At 37.4% G+C, this 19,374-nt stretch overlaps 1 protein-coding gene across 9 annotated transcripts in view; it reads right to left on the reverse strand.

The window, feature by feature from the left end:
* The window catches only part of LOC101158144 (rho GTPase-activating protein 44), a 76,958-nt gene extending 57,584 nt beyond the window's left edge, over nt 1-19,374 (reverse strand). For all 9 annotated transcript variants that reach the window (XR_013651673.1, XM_011488410.3, XM_078937924.1 and 6 more), the window contains exon 1: nt 18,742-19,374. Coding sequence is in view for 8 of the 9 variants with exons in the window: in XM_011488410.3 (XP_011486712.1) it covers nt 18,742-18,794 (53 nt within the window). In the remaining variant the exon portion in view is untranslated. The remainder of the gene's footprint in view (nt 1-18,741) is intronic.

Consider the following 19,374-nt stretch of genomic DNA (forward strand, 5'->3'; position numbering starts at 1 on the left):
TTCAACCCATCGGAAAGATCAGCATATATATATCGCCGAATCTTGACAGCAGCGGTGGTAGATTCGAACAGCAATTAAAAATGGGAAATCCCTTAGACAGTGCACTAAGTAGTGAGTAGTGTGGATATTCTGACAAAACCCTGGACAAATTTAAACAAAACAGTGTAATTCTTTGTCACAATTTTGACCATTTTTCTTGGTTTAATCTTTCTTGCTTTTTGAGATAATTTCTTGAAACTGGTGTTCTTTTATAATTCTTTAAACACTTCAATAGAGCAATAAATAACTGAAACTATACTAAATAACCAAATGAAGAACAGCCGTGGTGATCAGGGAAAAGGAGAGCCCTTTCTTTTCTTTAATCAAAGGAGTTTCTAATCTTTCACATTTGTGACAGTGAGAATGAAGATAATAGGAGCCTGGTGAAGTAAAGCGTTTCTCTCCTCAGTAAACCCTCAGACTGCCAGATGATATTATCAGCCATCATGAAGGATGTTCCTTTTTATCTTTCCTGATATGATCTGGAGGTTATGTGAAATGTATCTGTTGCGGTAACTCGTGCCAACATTCCAGTTCAGCTGCATGTAACTGCAGTGCAATAAAGCTCAAAGACCTGACAGTCCCATTCTTGATGTTCTTGTTTATTTTCACTCCGTCAAAAGCAGCATAAAAGTGTCTTTAAGGATCCTGCACTATAACATGAACTTAATCGATAGTGTGAAAGCAGTAAAGAAAGCACACTATACTGCCTCAAACTGATGGAACTAAGTGCTATTTACCCTTTTCATAAATGGTATTCTTCCATTGTTTGCATTCATCGGAAAGCAGCGTGGGAAGATGCAGCCCAGCACACATCCTAGAAATCGATGTTGAGAGGTTAAACCAAGATGAAGCAGTAAGGAAGAGAGAGGTAAAGCCTGGCAGCGTGAGTAACCACCTGCATCGTCTAGAATCAGACACCTTGGACACTGAAGCAGTCTGGCACCGTCTGAACAGAGCAACGCAGTTACAAGAATCATTTGAAAATCCACATTGTGTACATTCAGATGAAACCAGCTGGACATTTAAAATGGGTTTTGAGGTTTTAGACTTTTATTTGGGCTGAAAGGCAAAAAAAAATCATTTTTAATTTAAGCCAAAATTTCAGTCATTCTGTTTGTCAGAGTAATCATTCCTCCTCTGACACTTTTTTTTAATATGTTCTTGCTAATCCTATTTTTTTTCATTACATGTTTCCTGTGGTGCAAGTTGTTCAAGAAACAAACTGACCAATCAGATGCCTCAGTAAAAGTGTGTGGTGTTGCGTCAAAGTTTTGAAGCATTTGATTGACAGATTCTCCTGAGTCCGCTTTTAGTGGAAGGGGGTGGGTTCTAACATGTTGACTCCTGATTGGAGAGAGTAATCGACATAGAAATGTAGACTCAAACTGACACAAAACAATCACTGCTTACTGACGACATCTGGTTTCAACGCGTAGATGGCTGAATCACAGAAAAATGGCGACCAAACTGACATTTGTTAATACTGGAAGTAAGTCATTTTCTATGGGTGATGTCCCACTTACTCAGTCCAGTTCTCATACACAGTCAATGGTGTTTGTGTCTTCACTGGTAAAAATTATTACAGTGACTGCAAAACACAGGCTCAGCTGCCAGCGACACAATCCCACACCTGCCACCATGCTTGGCAGCAGATCTGAATGGATTATGCTAACATCTTAACTTTGTTTTTTGGGTTTTTTGGCATTGTTTTAACCATCAAGCAGTTTGGAACTTACAGCTAATATCACAAAAATAATGGCCCAAAAAATCCTAGTGAAGCACAACAACTGCATATTGACCATCAAATCTTTTGACTTCCTTCTTTTTGCGATATACATTTTAATGTTTTAAAGAATATGTCAAAAAAGCTGCTGAAGAAAGAAGCTGTACTTAGTAATGCTACTTTTCCAGGTAATTAAAAAAAAACTCTTTTGGCTGCTTAATGTGTTCCTTTTGAAATAAAAATTTTGTCAGGACTTTAAATCTTGAACTTTTTGCACGTCGATGTTATAATACCCTGCTTTTTGAGACCAGATTTAAACATGAACATGAAGAAAGTGTTTCTTTTTCTGACATGCCTACTTTCTTGTTGAATCTTTTTGAAGAACCTAAAAAAAAATTGTATTTTTTCCACCCACTCAACATTAATACTCTTTCATTAGAGGGATATGACATGAAGCAGTTTTGATCTTCAGTCTAAACATTAGTGGTATTTTAATGCTGACACTGATCTTTGTTTGAGAGCTGTAGATACTTGAAAATGCTGCCTCATAAATTTAACTATTATTGCCAACTGAATAAAAACAGAACAAAATATAGATAGCACACATTATAAAACTGGTTTCCTTCCATCCATTTATTGCCAAAGCTTGCTTTATCTATCCCTAAATTCCCATTTAGGGATACATAATTCTGGAGCTAACCAACAACTGAACGGCAAAGGTGGGACACATCCTGGACAATTCACAGGCCCATTAAGAGGAGGTTTATGGATGCAGTAAACAAAGACATGAAAGTAGCTGGTATTGATGCAGAAGACAGGGTTAGATACAGGAAGTTGATTCATTGTGGTCAACCCTGAAGGGAAAAGCCGAAAGTAAAAGAAGAAGAAGAATTACAGTACTATAATCTGGTTTGAGGGGACAAATCGCTACAGTCCCTGGACGAGTAATATTAGCCAAGACATGTCTGTATTTGAAATCTGAAACATGAGGTAGCAGGTACCTGGTTCTCACAGCACAAGACCTGTGATGGCATAGGACAGGAGTTAAAACTTCCAAAAAAGGATGATTTAAAGAGCATTCTTATACCCAGACAAAGCACACATAGATTCATAAAACAGACGCATTTGTCTTTCTAACTCAATTTGTTTAGATCTTTTTCCACAGCTCTTTTTCCATTCTATTTACTTCCACTGATATTTCACACTCGGGTTCTGCTCTGAATTCAACAGCTGCATTTCGTCAGTCCTCACTCTTACTAGTAAATGTACTCCGTGGTTTTCCTTATTCCTCACTTGACCCCTTATAATTAGTGGGTTAAAGGTCAGTTTCCATGTTCATTACTTTAGCAAAATGGAAATCATGCAGCCATGACGCTTTTCATGCTTTAAGAAAGTACGTGTGCATCTGGGTAATTATTATCAATCTCCTTGACAGTTACATCTTATTACGTCTTCTACAGCATCAGACTGTGTTTTCCTAAAGCCTGCACAAAGCACAATCTTCTAAATGGCAAACAGCCTTATGAATAACATTAACTTGCCACTCTGTCATGCGTTTCAGCATCGCCCTGCATCAGTAATGGCTGAACACTTCAAGAACAGCTGCCATGTACACAGAATGACCTTGAAGTCAATATTTACTGTTGCTGCTACAAAGCTCGACAAGAAGCAGTGCTAGGTGTCATGAAAACTCCATTCATGATGCAAAAGCTGTCTTTAAATGAAATATAACAACAAAGAAGATGCTCTGGCTGAAAGTGATGATGACGTCCTTTCTGATTCTGCATGTCTGCATAAAAAGAACTCAGCGTGACTACAGTAAACCATGTCTGCCCCAACAGCTGGAAGCAGATCTTCTTTCTTCTTTATCATTCACACATTAAGACAACTGTGTTGTTGTTGTCAAATGGCTCCAAATTAAACCAACATTCCTCCATGACACACACATTACCTAAAGTTTAACTTTACAAATTAGATGAATACTCACAGCGTCAGTCTCAAAGGATCCTATCTAAATAATCTGGAACATGTTAAGACCTCTAGAATTTAAAATCCTCCTTCTTTCTTTCCACTTTTTTGTGGAGTTGAGGTAAATCATCAGACTGGGTATTACAAGATGAGTTCTGTGACTTAGCTGCTTATTCATAGACTTTCCTATGTGGATCTTACTTATGGATTAAACCCAGATGATACTGCGGTGTGATTTTTACCATTTCAATGCTTATTCAGTAGTCAGTGGTGTTATACGCAAAATACCGGAGACCTGGCTTGGCAGCAGAAACTTAAATGTGACAAAATAGGGTCAAAGGGAGAAACAAAACAGAGGACAAACAGATGGTCTGACAAAGCTCAACGGAAAACCAGACACCTAAACAAACTGAGGCTGATGATTGAGCAACAGATGCAGCTGTAGATAATTAGCAACTTAAACCTGGTATGAGTGTGACTGGACCATTGATTGTATATGATACCTGGACTGAGTGACTCCTCTCCCCTGGCATTCCAAACAGGAAGTACCTGCTGGCTCCAAGAAGCCAAAATCCCATGGAGAAATAAACAGCTATTCCTCAGTCATTCTATTTGTCAGAACAACCATTCTTGCTTTGCTACCTTTTTTTAAACACGTTCTTGATAATTCTTAGTTTTTTTTTATATATATATATATATATATATATATATATATATATATATATATATATATATATATATATATATATATACATATATATTTGTAGTGCTTCGTGATGATTTCTGGCTCCAACAGCATTTCGTAAAAAAAATGGTGACTGAACTGACTTAATTTTGTTGGAACCAGAATAATGCCATTTTCTACGAATGATGTCACGCTCACTCGGTCCAGTTCTCTTTTACATTCAGTGGACAGAACTGAAAAAAAACAAAAACACAACTGAACCAAAGAAAGCTCCAATCTTCACAATGGCTGCTTTGACCCAAAATTTTAGTTTATATATCTAAATCTTTTGGGTGAAATTGTAGGGAAGTTAAATTTGAAGCTATGTCTCTAACAATATATGTTCTTTATGATCACCTGACTCTTTATTTAAGAACACAAAACCTTTTATAAAGTTATTGTTTTAATGTTTTGCATTTTTTGAGGTCAGCTGACTAAACTGATATCGGTCAACCCATGATGATATTGACATGGGTAAAAAGAGTAAATCAGAAAAAAAAAATGAATCTAGAAAGAAAGCAACTGCTGTCTGCGGCTGAAAATCATTGTTGGAAAATTTTACTTCATTTTTTAAATTATTAGTGATTAAAAATGATTGGTTGTTGTTCATTCAACAGTCGATTTCTGTGTTATAGATATTTAAAAACTAGCTCTGCTGGTCATCCATGAATGTCTGCTTCAGACGCTGCCCCCCTCTGTCTGTAAGAAAAGGCTTCTGTGAGGTGATGTGAAATCACACACCAACCACTCATCTGTCGGCTGTTGTATTTGACTCAGCAGTTTGCTGTTAAAGTTTCCCAGCATGAGTCGTGTATGTCAGCTCACTTTGATGGTTTGGAGCAAGGTGCTACAAAGAATTATATGATCCAGAGCAATCCGACAGGCTTAAAAAAAACGGCACCATGTTCCTATTAGGACTCAGTCACAAATAAAGCCAATATACCTCAGAGTGGGACATTTGAAATATATGTTGTTTGAGGCCAGTTCAACTCAAAAAGCAAATCAAGTCTATCATTAAGTGAAAAAATCCATATAGCTGTTACCTAGAATAAACTGACTGCTGGGCTAAAAGTTCCTAGTATATTAATCATGAACCTTTTTGATGCATCAAAACATATTAATCTTTATAATAGTTCATAAACTACAATTGGTACTTGTAAAAATGACAGTAAAACTATAATTGAAACACAAAGGTTTATACATGTTTTTTAAAATATTGTTCATAATTTTTACAAACTCTTCATGTTTTATTATAGTAAACACCACCAGATTTCAAATCTATATTAATTTAAACCGCAAAACTCTAAAGAAACAATGAAGGTTTACAGCAACACCAGGTGAGTGATATTTACCAGGCATTTACACACTAAGAGTGTGTTGCGCATTTAGCCCATGGTTTTCACACTGGACAAGCTGCGGAGGCGGGGCATCTTCTTCTTTTTCTATTGTTTACTAGATTGTTTACTACATGTCCACGCTAGTAAACAATAGGAACAGACTGTTGGAAGAGGCTTGGTGCAAAATGTCAAAGCGGTGCAAATCTCACAAATTTTGCTCCAGCCTTTTTTGTCACTGCTGTATTTCCTATGAAATACATGTAATTCTGGCACAAACCACAACCATCATTTTCTCCCCGTGATCAATGTTTAAATGGTGAATCAAAGGGGACACCCTCTGAGAACGTGGAAACCCAAAGGCGCACATGTACACGCTTATATAGACTTTGAACTGGAAGTGGTTGCTTGAACACGTGTTGCCGTGGGTGGTGTGAAGGTACCTTCATAAATAAAACTTCTGAAGTGAAGAAAAATGGTTGATGTTCACATTTGAAGCTGGTATGAGCTAAAAGAATTAATGAAGTATATATGTCAGTATATCTATGTCAGATAAGGGACTAACGGCCTTCCTAAACTTCTCAAAAGAGTAGCAGACTCTTTGGGCAATCATCTGTCTCCACCTACTTCTGGCCTGTAATAATTACGGCCAGCTGCTGCGGTTTGTGCTGGAAAGCTCATTTGGCTCATTCATCTCAGCAGTTGTGCTACTGAGCAAAGAGGGCCCCTGCAGACAAAAGACATCCAGTTAAAAATGAACAAAATATAAGACTGCAGCTGGCTCTGCAGTGTAATAAAAGCCCTTGCATGGATTCAGTTTAATTGCAATGTTACTCCACACTGGGGAGCAGCATTATGAATAAGATAGGAATATAAGGGGTTTAGAAAGGTGGGGCACATAATATCAGCTCATTTTAGGCATATTACATAATCCTGTCAGCAGCTCCAACTGTTGCCGTGTATTTACACTTCAAACAATGCAGATCTTTTGATAAGTTCTGATTTCATCAGTATCATTATATCCATGTGAACTGGATTGACTGTTGTTTGGAGTCTAAAGTCTCCATGGCAGCAGAGGTGGATTTATAGCACTATTTTGCTAACAAACACCACATTTTGGGAAAAAAGGTCAAAACTAAAGCAACTTATCCACCATAAAAGTCATAACAAATTCCACAAAGATTAAAATTTTGTGACTTCACTGAATAAGACCATGATCTCAACCTCACAGGTTCAAAAAGTTATCTTCAAATGGTTTGAAGAAAGTCTCAGACCAAAAATTAAACATTCGGTTTAGAGACCTCAAATTTGTTGGTCAAAAGTGAAGTAACATTTTAACAATATATGAAAACAATCCATCCTCCTTCCCTCCAGTGACGGATTTTCTGAGCCAGCGTGAAGATTTATTCTCTTCAATGTGGCAATTCAAATGTATGCGGACCACACTATTTTCCGAAGTGCCTCATCTTCCTTCACTATCCTCTGTCATGCTCTCCTCTAAATTGAATTTTCTCAGTAAGAAACAGCAGAAAATGGAACTCATGGTTTTTCAAAAGAAAAAACAGGCGTTTTATGAAACCATCTTTCAATTTGAGTTCTGAATATATTTAAATGGATTTTGAAGTTTAGCTTTTGTTGTGTTAAAACAACATCTTGTCTTTGCAATCAGCTTATCTTTTTGTTTGAATGAATGAGATTATAGATGTTTTAACAGTAAAACAACAAGTTTTTTTTTACATTAATTTAAATATTTGTATGAAATATCCAGTGTTCGCTTTAGTGAAGCAGGCATGCAGAGGGTTAAGATAAGATGTAGCAAATAAACACCCCAAACCTTGTTGACTGGCATGTTTTAAGTTTGACCTTAACTACTTAAAAATTGAACAAGTACAGACAAGAATCCAATCCACTTTTTGGAACAAAGTCCTCTTTACCTCTAACCTCTCTCCAGTACAGCGGACTGTGCAGATCATGACACCTGAGCTGCCAGGCTTTGACTTCACATAAAAGTTTAATCCACACTTTGATAGGAGTTGTGGCAGCAGGTGGAGTCCAGGTGTTGCTGCACCTGAATTAGATATCCAACAGAAACTGTCAGTTATTTGTTAAGTGCATGTCCATGGTGCCAGTGCTATTTACCTTTGAGGGCAATTTTAAGCAAATTTCATCAAAGAAAAACATCTGAAAGAGCATCCATAATTGAATTGTACATTGTGTACGAATAATATGAGGTTTTCCTACACTAAAATGTAACACAAAAGAAACAGTTTAAATGTGTGTTTTTTTTCCAAAAACTAAACCATCTAAAACCTTTAAAAACTATCACTAAAAACTGTTAGATACCATGACAAAGCAACACCAAATGTTCGCACTGGCACACTAATGTCCTCTAAAATATTCAGGGTAAGTGGGATGTAAATGTAAGAATTTTTATTTTGATGCACACTGGAGCACTGGAAGTGCTGTGAAATATGGACTGTGTGTTCGAAACAATTTCATGGCTCCTTGAAATGCCAAAATGACTTTGCTGAAAAATAAACCAGGGCAGAATTAATTAAAACTCTCCCATGAGTTCTAGAAATATATGTCCTCTAACAAGTTTCAGAAGTTCACTTGTCAATTTAGGTGAGTGTTGTTTTGGAAAGCAGCATAGCTAAATTATGATGCAACACAGTGAAAACAGGAGGATAAAAAGAATAGATAAAAAATTAAAAAATCATAATATTTCTATCATTGCAACACGTGGACATACATGGTTAAGTGCAGAATATGCTCATTCTTTGAAATATATTTTACGTTTCATAAAGGGTTGAAAACAGATTATTGATAACATGAAAGTCAACTTTGAGCTTTTGCTGCAGCCATGTGAGGCCAAAGCCTTTCACAACAAAATGTGAAGAAGCTGGAAAGCAGAGGAGAACAACAGGGACAAAAGTAAAATGATTCAATAACAGACAATGAATGACTTTTAATGGCAAAAGATATTGAGCAATAAATGAGAATGGAGCCTTTCCTCCATCAGCAGGGCTGCTGGTTTCAGAACTGATTGTTGTGAGCACAGATGAGAGGAAAGGCTCAGACTGAACCTCCTTATGAAATCAGAATTATCAAGAACAGCCGTCTTTATCAATAGTTTCTGTTAGATCTTGTTGTGCCATGCCAGAAATATTGCAACTTTCTTCTTCTTCTTTCTCTTTCGGCTTTTCCCATCAGGGGTCGCCACAGCGAATCATCGTTTTCCACCTCACTCTATCATGAACATTTTCTACCCTAACATTAGCCAACTTCATGTCCTCTGTTAAGACATCCATATATCTCCTCTTTGGCCGTCCTCTTGCCCTCCTGCCAGGCAGCTCCATCTCCAACATGCTTCTACCAATATATCCACTATCCCTCCTCTGAACATGTCCAAACCATCTCAGTCTGGCTTCTCTGACTTTGTCGCTAACACAGGCAACATGAGCCGTCCCTCTGATGTACTCGTTCCTTATCTTTATTGCAACTTTCTTACTTTACTGTAATTTTCTTATCCTTACTTTTTTTAACATCAGCAAAGAAAACCTAAAAAAAAGCACATGGACAAAGATAAAGGGCCCACAAAATCAACTTTCTGTCTGTGCTGCAAGCGCCGCCCCCAGGCTCACACACACACTTTCTCCGAGCTAGCGGTCATCTGCAAAGAAAAATTAGCTGTGAAAATAACTCATATTTCATTTCAAAAATTGTTATTTAGTGTGCCAAAGATAATGTATTATCATATGGATATAGTTGACTTTGAAAGGCTTAAGCATGAAATAGGCTTTTGAAGCATCAACACATAAGGAAACAGAGCAGGAAACAACATCTTGTTGTTGTTGTTGTTGTTGTTTCCTGCTCTGCTAACCAGGTGGCACCCTGGTTAGCAGAGCAACTGCGAAGTTGTAACAGACCCCAAGTTCTAACAGACCCAAAACTTCATGAAGTTTTGCTTCCAAACAGGGGTTAGTTTTGTTTTTGGTCCTGTTGTGTATCAGTATTGTGTTTTTACCTTTGAACCACAATGCAGGACGAGTCTTTCAACATGACAATTGCCTTCACACACTGACCAGTCTGCACAAAGCGTGAGCCTTAACCTCATCCAACACCTTTGGGATTTACAGGAACTCACACTGTGAGCCAAGCCATATCAGCAGACATCAGTTTTCAACCCCACTAAAGCCCACGAGGCTGAATAGAGAGGACAAATCCCCACAGCAGCTGCTGGAAAGTCTGAAAGCAGCAGAGCAGAGGCAGTCACAGCAGCTTTTTGATGGACGAAAAGTGGTAAAAAAAAGAAATATTTTAGGAACATTTGCAAGAAAATGGCAACTGAAGAAAATATATCAAATGAATGAGGAGAATACAAATCAGAGATTTGTATTTTATCTATACTGAAAAATGCTTTTATTATATGGATAATTAGTTTACTGAAAAACAACATTTTTAGCATCATTTCCAGCAGCAGCAGCAGCTTTTGGATAGCTATACATGTGTTTGTCTGCTTTGTAGTCTCAACACAAAGCAGTAGCTACATCAACAAGTCTATGAAAACCTTAATGCTCCATTAGGAGTGACAGCCAGACTTTGCCCTGAAAACCTATAGCGGTGGCAGACTGACGGACTTGTCCAGAGTTCACGCTTTTGTTCCAGGCAGCATGTAAGCGCATCAGACGCTGCTCTTTATTGTGTCACAGGAGGCTATTTTGGTCAAAAGACCCACATTTTGGAGTTTCTTCATCTTTTTGGTGTTCATAAGCCTCAGGACATAACTGTGTTTTCAAAATAAAACAAGAAGAAAGTCAGGGGGAAAACTAGGGACCTACAGAAGAAATACATCCCTAAGAAAATCAGAATATGTAGGTAAAAAAGAATGAAGTTTAATGAATAACTATAAAAAGATTTCAAAAATCTAGCTGGATTTGGATGTTAAATTTTGCCAATCATACATTTTTTAACAGTAATGTTTTCTGAGCTTTTCATATTTACTTTCCTTTTTTTTTTCTTGTATTTGCAATTTTGCTTTGAAAAATGTATTAAAATATTTTGCAAGGTTTGACTTTTTATCCTTAGAAGATGTTCTTTCACCTTTTACTCTCATATTGTAGCAGTTTTTTTCATCTCTACTTTATACTCCTGCACTGGTAATTCTTCTGCTTTGCTGGTCAGAACTGATCGCCTGCTGTTTACTGTTTACTTTAATTTACTCCAAAAGACCATTTCTGTCAGCAAATTTACTTTCTGCTCATGAATTTTGTTGAAGCTCCTAAAAAATCAAATTTACATAGATCTTCTTTTTTAAAAATATTTTATATTGTGTTTCTAAAAGTTTTTATATTGTTTTTGTTTCTCCTTAAATTTTAAATTTTGAGGTCAGAGCAATAGCTAGTAAGTAAATAACAAATGTAAAAATGAAAATAAAACTAAAAAATTAATAAAAATCAATAATCAGAAAAATGTTCTCACAGTGCCACATTAATTTGTATGTCATTCACTAATCACATGCAACAATTTTTTTTAATTATGATTTCTTTAGAGGGGTGTAAACACAGTGAGTTTATTGAAAGGCTGTAAAAGTGTTTTAGCATTTACAAGTCTCTCCCTGTTAATTCTTGATGGTTTATTAAGTTTAATTCTTGCTGTTCTCGTTTACGGACTTGCATTGGAGCAACACGGGATTCAGCTCACCTTGAACAGTGAAGGCGTCACCAAATAGATTTGTGGCTCACAAAAAAAGAGACAATCTCACTCAAATCCGACAAAACTCTCCATCCTCTATGCAAAAAAGCAGCCAGACTTGTCATCCCAGAACAAGTTGGAGCATGTTTGTGTTTGACTGATCCTAATGCTGATGCACTCTAATGTTCTGGTTGCTAGGAAGATTTTTTGTTTGGGACTAGTCTCTGTTGACTCTTGTGTGATGTGCTAAAATGTTTTTCTTCTATAACATAGCTTCTTGTTTAATTTTAGTCGTTTAATTGTAGCCATAACTGTAAAACTCTGACAATAGGCTAAAAAGTTAAAAAAATATATATATATTTTCTAATTGAAATTCTGTTTCGCAATTCAATGATAAACATTACATCAGTTTCCTCACCTCACTTTGAAGACAAAAATGAATACCTCAATTATAATATCATGTACTGATGGAGAGGAATCTCTTCAAATATATTTATAGTTTTACCTGCTGCAAAGCAACACTTCAAACCTCATCCTTTATTTACCCTTTTAGCTTGTGTCAGTCTGACTGCAATTATCTTAAATTATTAAATGTTAGCTCCGAGGCCAGCCTAATTTATCTGGATCCAGTCTATGAAGTGAGATGAACGACTAATTATGTTGAAAATGAAGGCCGATCAACCATCACATCCACAGGACGTTTCAGGAATCAGCAGCTGACTCATTGTTTGACAAATGACTTCATTATATTTCAGCTCAAGTGTCCAACGGTTGATGAGGAACAAAAACATGTCAGCAGTATTTTTTTTCTCACCTCTATGGAGCTAAAGTACATGTGACAGAGCATATTTATTTGTGCCAAATAACAGGCCACAAAGGATCACACTAAGCTGTTAATAATTCATCCAGAAAGCGCCTATTTTTTTCCGTCAAATTATATGCAGAGCAAAGCTTTACTGGGTTGATGTGACTGTAATACCAGAGACACCTGAATTATTATGCAAAAACAAAATGTCACTGTCATTTTTAAGCTGAAATACAAACAACCATGCAAAGAATGCATGACCTGCATTTTTCATACAACATATGGAGTAACTAGGCCATGCTGGTGGTTGCTGGTTTGATTTTGCAAATTCTTACATTTTTTTGGGTTGCTTTTTTTTTTCTTCAAATTTAAACAGGTTTAATATCTTGCTCTCAAGGGAGTCTACAACCTGAGAAACCAGCTTTTCACAGAGACGGTTTCAAAGTCAAAGCACAATATCAGAAAGTTTTTTTGTTATCAAAAATTCAAAAATTATCTTTAATTAGTTCAATTTCTCTTTAATTAATCAGTGCAATGCATCTGAGAAGAAGCATTTCTGAAATTCATTTTGAAAAGAGCAGAGAGATATAAAAAAAAATGAAAACACCTTCCAGCTTCCTGTTCCCAAAAATCTGATGGGATCTGATCACCTGTGTTCACTTTGTCACCTGTCATCACTTTGTAATAGATTAGAAATGTGATCGAAAATACAGATCTGGCTGCAGCCTCGTCTGTCACATCAGATCGAACATTCTCTTGCGCTCACGGTTGCTCTTATATGTTTGCTGTTATGTTGAAGGCAGTTTCTCCATGGAGCTTTTCTTATCAAACACATCAAACTGTGTGAGCATGTAGGACACCCCCCACCCCCCCCAAACACACACAAACACTAGCGTGCTGTCGAGTAAAATCAAACAAGCGCGGCTGGTTACACAAGTTCCTGCACCGGTTCCACTGAATGGGAGCACACACAACAGGAACCATCTGTATCAGGTCCAGTCAGAGTTGCAAGAATATTACAGAGAAACAAGTCACCTCAGAAACAAAGCCGTTAAGGTGCTGGGCTGGGAAAATACCAACAATTTTCTACACACTCTTTCATCACCAAACTTGACAATAGGCAATGGTGTGTGAGCAAATGCAGTGTTTCCTGAAGTCATTCCAGCCACAGCCCGAATCCACTGCAGCAACACAGAGAATACATTTTTCTGCATGTTGATGAAGATTAAAAATCTGTTTCTCGACATCTTAAATTGATTTTTTTTTTTTAGTTTTGTCTTATCTCACAGCGACATTATTTAGCCTCTGACTGGCACGAATTATATCAGCTTTCTTCTTGATTGCTTCAGGGACTCGTGGTTTTTATGAAGACCCTGCTAACCCCACAAATCACAGAAGCAGCCTGTTTTGTTTATGGGCACAGCCTGGAAATCTCAGTGGGAAAATGAGTTAAAAATACCATGCAGGAGAAGTGACTGAGCCAAAAGAGGATTAAGCCTGTCCCCTTCCTGCCACAATCTCGCTGTGGTCACACACAGAGTTACACATTTTCATTCAGCCGCACAGTTTACGCAGCATTATGCAGGATTAATGGTGCAGGCAGACTGTTTTAGAGATGAATTTATCTGTGTCTGAACCTCTCTTGACCTATATGCTGAACTGGAGCCCTGCAGCAGTAATGTCCTTAAAGAGGGATGTCTGTATAAACTGGAGATGCTGCTTTAAGGTAAAAAAAACAAACAAATATTTGATTCATCAAACAATATTATCTCTACTATGATTAAAGCTTTCTTCGATGATGTGGTCCGCTTAACCAACCAACAGACAATGATTTGGTGTTTTGGGCCTTACGTCATATTGCAAACGGCCGTAAATGTCTTTCCAATTTCTAGTGGTCACCAGGCCAATGTGCCTCTTCTACAACTGTGTTGTAGAAGATGTTAACCTGGGACAAACTGTAAACACAATCCCATTTATGCATTCGTAAATCAATGTGAAAGCAATCTTCTGGATTAAAATCCTATATTTGACTTCTCTCCTCACAGCAAACGTCCAGAGAAGCTACAGGCATCCTATGGGCGACAGGCTGTGGTGAAAACTTACTGTCTTGTTTTTGTGGTTTCCACAAAATCGGGTGACACAGGTGTCAGAGGGCCCCTTTACTTTTCTGGTAGCTTTGTGATTTATTTTGGAAAATACATTTAAAAATGTAATTGACTTGTAATTTTAACATAGTACTTCCTGTGTTCTACGCACTCAGGCCAAAATAAAAGAACATATTTTGAAGAATGCTGCTCCATCCCTCAAGATCAGTTTTTTTTTTTTTTTCACTTTCGGCTTCTCCCATCAGGGGTCACCACAGCGAAACAACCCTCCCACTAGGATGAGTTGCAACTTGGCAATGTTTTATGCCGGATGCCCTTCCTGACGCAACCCTCTCAATCCAGCTGGGCTTGGGACTGGCACAGCAGCAGAGAAGGGAATAGGGAGCACACTGGGATTGAACCCTGGTTTCTCGGATGGAAGGTGCCGCAAACCAGCATGAGCTAAACCGGGCCCCCCATCCCTCAAGATCAGTACACTTCAAAAAAACAACTGCACTAATTAAACATTTTTTTGAGTTGTTAAGAGCAAAACTGGTTTATATAATGTTTTAAATTAACAGCTTAAACTAGTTAATTTGTTCATAATCAACAATCTTTGTGAAAATCAAACACTTTTCAACAGATTTGAACATAATTAGATCAGAGTTAGCTGTGTTTATAAATATATTTAAAATTTAGGACACACCTAATTGAACTTCAATTAAAACTTGACATACTTGGTTGGTTCATCAGACATGAGGTGATGACTGCTGAGTCCAGTAGATTGCTTAAAGCTGCCAAGGTCAGAGAGGAGGTTTTACCTGTTAACTTTGTGTTCAGTCAACAAATGCCGTGTTGAAGCCTTCACCCTTTAAATGGGACTAATTGCCCCAATGTTTTGCTTCTTAGGATACTAGAACTCATTAGTGGGACGTTCCACTTCACATGATACTCCAGCTTAAACGTGTAGTTCAAAAAAACACACCTTTATGTTTTAGAGCTAAAGTTATACATATTTGCGTGATCTTATTATGAATTTTTTTGGTTTTATACATTACAGTTCACAAAAGACTAAGAAAATTTCAAGTGCACTGGAGCTATTTCAATTGAATGTCCCTTTAGGAGCAGCTTCAGTGATATTTTAATGGTAAAATGTCTTCTATTGAATTTAATGGCACCTGCTGAGTTTATGATGCTTTAAAATTATTCATTATGGAAATCAGGGAGCGGCTTAATGAATGAGTAAATGAAAGGTCAGTCATGACATAAATTACATTTTTGAAACTGACTTTGGGACATGTTTTAAAACCCAGTGTTTGATCTGATTTCAATCATCCATAGTTCTTGCCTGTATTCAGCCATTGTCCTCTTGTCTCTAAGGTTTAAGTCAAGACTGATTTACAGTATGACGGTTTGGTGATCAAGTCTCTCAATTGTTAAAATAATCCAAAAGTTCAGGAAGGCTGAATTTTACTTTTGGACAACTCCTTGATTTTTTGTCTCAATTTAGGAAAGAACAAAAACAATCTAATAACGGCTTTTAGGCATTTTTTAAAATGTCTTGAGGTTTGAGTTAGATTCTGCTCATGACCCATGTTTTTTCTTAATGAACTGGCTGCAGGCATGACTTTCACTGTGATACTATTTCCCTTGGCTTTAACTTGGCTTTGGACCATTTTTGGTTTCAATTTTAGAATATCTTCAAACTTGTCCCGTGTGAGTTTTTGCTGTCTTCTTAAGTTGAGTTTCTTAACATTAATGTCAAAACAGCTATATGGGGTTCAGGGTTCAGTGGCATTTAGTCACAACCTTTTACAGGGTGAAGTAATCCGTATCAGATTATTCTCACAGGAGGTTCAGACAGAAAAGTATTCAATCATCTCCATGTTTAATCCTCTTCAAAGAAACCATCAACTGTTCTATCTGTTAAGCAGGACAGACAGGTTTTGTTGTATTTATTTCACCTGAACAATTTCACATTTGTGCTTTATAATCTTTCAATAGCAGCCTCTGCTCATCAGGCATAAACTAACATTCAAATCCCCTGTTTTCTAACAGGACAAACGTCATCTGCAAACACAGAAGTTATTCTATTGTGAATTTGAGCAACATTTTACAGTTTAAATGATCTAAATTGCTTCATGGAAATGAGTTCACACATGGTATTATCTTTCTGTTTCAAGTGAAGGGTGGGGTTGACAAATAGAAGACAAAGACTTAACAATTCACTCTGAAAGACAAGCTGGATTTTAGCACTCAAAAGAGAAACGGTGATGTACTGACAAAAATATGGCACTCATATTCATATACAGACAGTAGCACTTTATGTCTTCAAAAAAATGTGTTACCAAAATCTAAGGTCAAAATAGTCTTTTTTTAATAATGATAAAACAGAATTCCTTAAATCTCAACTGAGAGTAAAAAGCTCTCCATTTATCTTTGGATACACAGGACACATAGATATATGGTTGACTAAAATGTATTTCTTTGTATGGTCATAGATCTTTCTCCATTCAAGATTTATTTGGGTTCCTCTCTTTCACATTAACTGCAATGCAGTCATTTCTTGTGTTTCAGTTCTTGAGTCTGAGAGGCACAAACATTTTCTACCTAATTTATCTAAATGGAACTTATGTCAGCATTTGAACCAAAGACAAAAAAAAGCTCCTGATAGTCATCAAAAACCACGCAAATGGGTTAGGGTTAGGGTTAGGGTTAGGTTGGGTTAGGTTGGGATAGGGTTAGGGTTAGGGTTAGGGTTAGGGTTAGGGTTAGTCAAAGTTACTCATTCGTATGTATTGCGAATTACACAAATGTCTATGAGACATTAGCTGCTATTGGAATGGCAAAACTTAACAGGGGTTCCTTAAGGCACCGTTGTTGAACCTCTTTCATTTAGTAATCATCCAAAATATCATGAGATTCAAACATTAAATTTCACAAAGTTTTAAGGATTTGACCATAAAGCAAATTTTAGAAAGCACCAATGTTTTTATTTGTGTTTATGTGGTTTTAAAACACAAGGATTTTTTAATGCATATTAAGTTGATTTCAAAATGTTAAAAGCTCTATTCGCTAATTCAGATGAGTGAATGACCAAGTAAGTGCAAATTATTTTGTACTTTGCTGCTGTTTATGTTTAAGGTGCATTCATGGTGACATTCAGTGTATAGGTGTGCAAATATTAAAATCATAAACGGAAGACTTCCTATAGGAAGAGAGCAGCAATCAATATAAAGTTTTTCTTTTTTTCCAAAAGTATAGATTTCCATACCTGACAACTAAAAAAGTGGCTGTGACTCTACATCACATGAAATACAAGTAAGTAAACAGGGAACTTAGTTTATGTTTAAGTCGTCACTAGCACGTTTGTCTGTTAGGTTTGGTCTCAATCTTCACTTCCATATGTCTATTTATTTCAGTTCATTCCTCAATTTCACCAAAGGGGAAGAATATTTGGTTACATGTATTGAAATAATGCTTTGTCTCAAACTAAGGATGCTTTGTTTCAGACGTAGAAACAAAATAGAGAGTGAGTACCGGTAAGCTACTTAAATAAGTGGCAAAACATTTAAAGAGTTGACTATAAGAGACGACAACTGGCCAGAGCATCCTTCAACTTCAAGACAAGTTCACTTGAATGAAGAAGAATTGTCATTAACATAACTGAAAATATTAATTCAAAGTTTTGCTATATGAAACTCAAACATCTGTCAGCAGATTTCTTGTCTTTACCTCACAGAACAGCACTTTAAAGTTGGAACGTGGATTGTTATTGTGCTTTGGATGGGATCCTTTAGGGCTCTCATAGACTAGTATTACCTTTTTGTCATATTTTTTCTGGACTTTTGATGTTATTGAGCAGATCTTTGTTATTAGCTATGATTATGTGACCTAGTATTCACTATATTTACTGTAGGATATACTAAAAACAATTTAGTTCTTTTAAAAATAGCCATTTTAAAGACTACTGTTTAGTGGTATCCTCTAAGAATCTGCTGCCCTCGTTAATAATTCTCCTCCTTTAGTTGCTATTTATAGATAAGGCTCATTGTTTTAGCTTCTCCATGAAGGCTGGATGCTGCAGCTGACCGGTGGAGGAAAGAACCTCCTTTCCTCCACCGGTCAGCTCCTTGGGTACCATGCCAGCTCCCTCCTCATGTGTGCAGGAACGCTCCTCCCGCTCCGCGCAGCCCATCAGTCATCCAGCTGCTGTGTGACCTGCTCTGACGGCTCCTGTGTCAACCGAACCAGCTGAGCGGCGTGAGCCTGTCGAGCGAGGTTCTGACTATGTGGCTTCAGAGACAAGCGGCCGCTGGATGAGTCAGCGGCGGCTCGCGCTCGTGCGTCGGTGCTTCACGCCTTACCTGCCCACTGTTTGGTTGGCGAGCTGTCTCATTCGGTTGAACTGCTTCTTCATCTTGTGTTTTTCGGTAGAGCCTCCTCGCAGATCTCATTGATAGAATGAAGTCAGGTCTCTGCGCTGCTGTGTACCAGACAGACGGGGAGCTTCGGTCGTCAAATATCCGGTTCGTGCATCGCGGGGGACCGCCACGGAGACGCGGGGGACGGTGTCGGAGCTAATTCCTGCTCATTTCGCTGATGAGGGCTGGATCTCTGTCATTGGTTCCGCTTCGCAGCTCAGAAGATGCTGGACCAGCTTCTCTCCCGGTGCTGACAGCTCGACGCCGCCGTTGGTGCATTGTGGGAAATGTAGTCAAATGTAGTGGGTAGATTTTGACACCAAACCAGTCAGTTTTTCTAATCACACTTACAAAAAACGTTCTTAAATACACTTTAAAAGTCTCGATGTGTGTTAGGATAGTAAAAAAAAATCAACTTAAAACTAGTTTGAATAAACAAAATGAGTTTTTGGAATTTATGATAATGTGGCAAAACGTCTTTATACTAAATATTAATACCATTAAACCAGAAATAAGCCTAAGTAACAACATGAAATTGTGTCTTCTTTGCTTTCAATTGTTCCAATAAAGTCACAA

Source organism: Oryzias latipes, chromosome 19 (genome assembly GCF_053564925.1).
Source record: "Oryzias latipes strain Hd-rR chromosome 19, Olatipes_Hd-rR_3.1".
NCBI lineage: Eukaryota > Metazoa > Chordata > Actinopteri > Beloniformes > Adrianichthyidae > Oryzias > Oryzias latipes.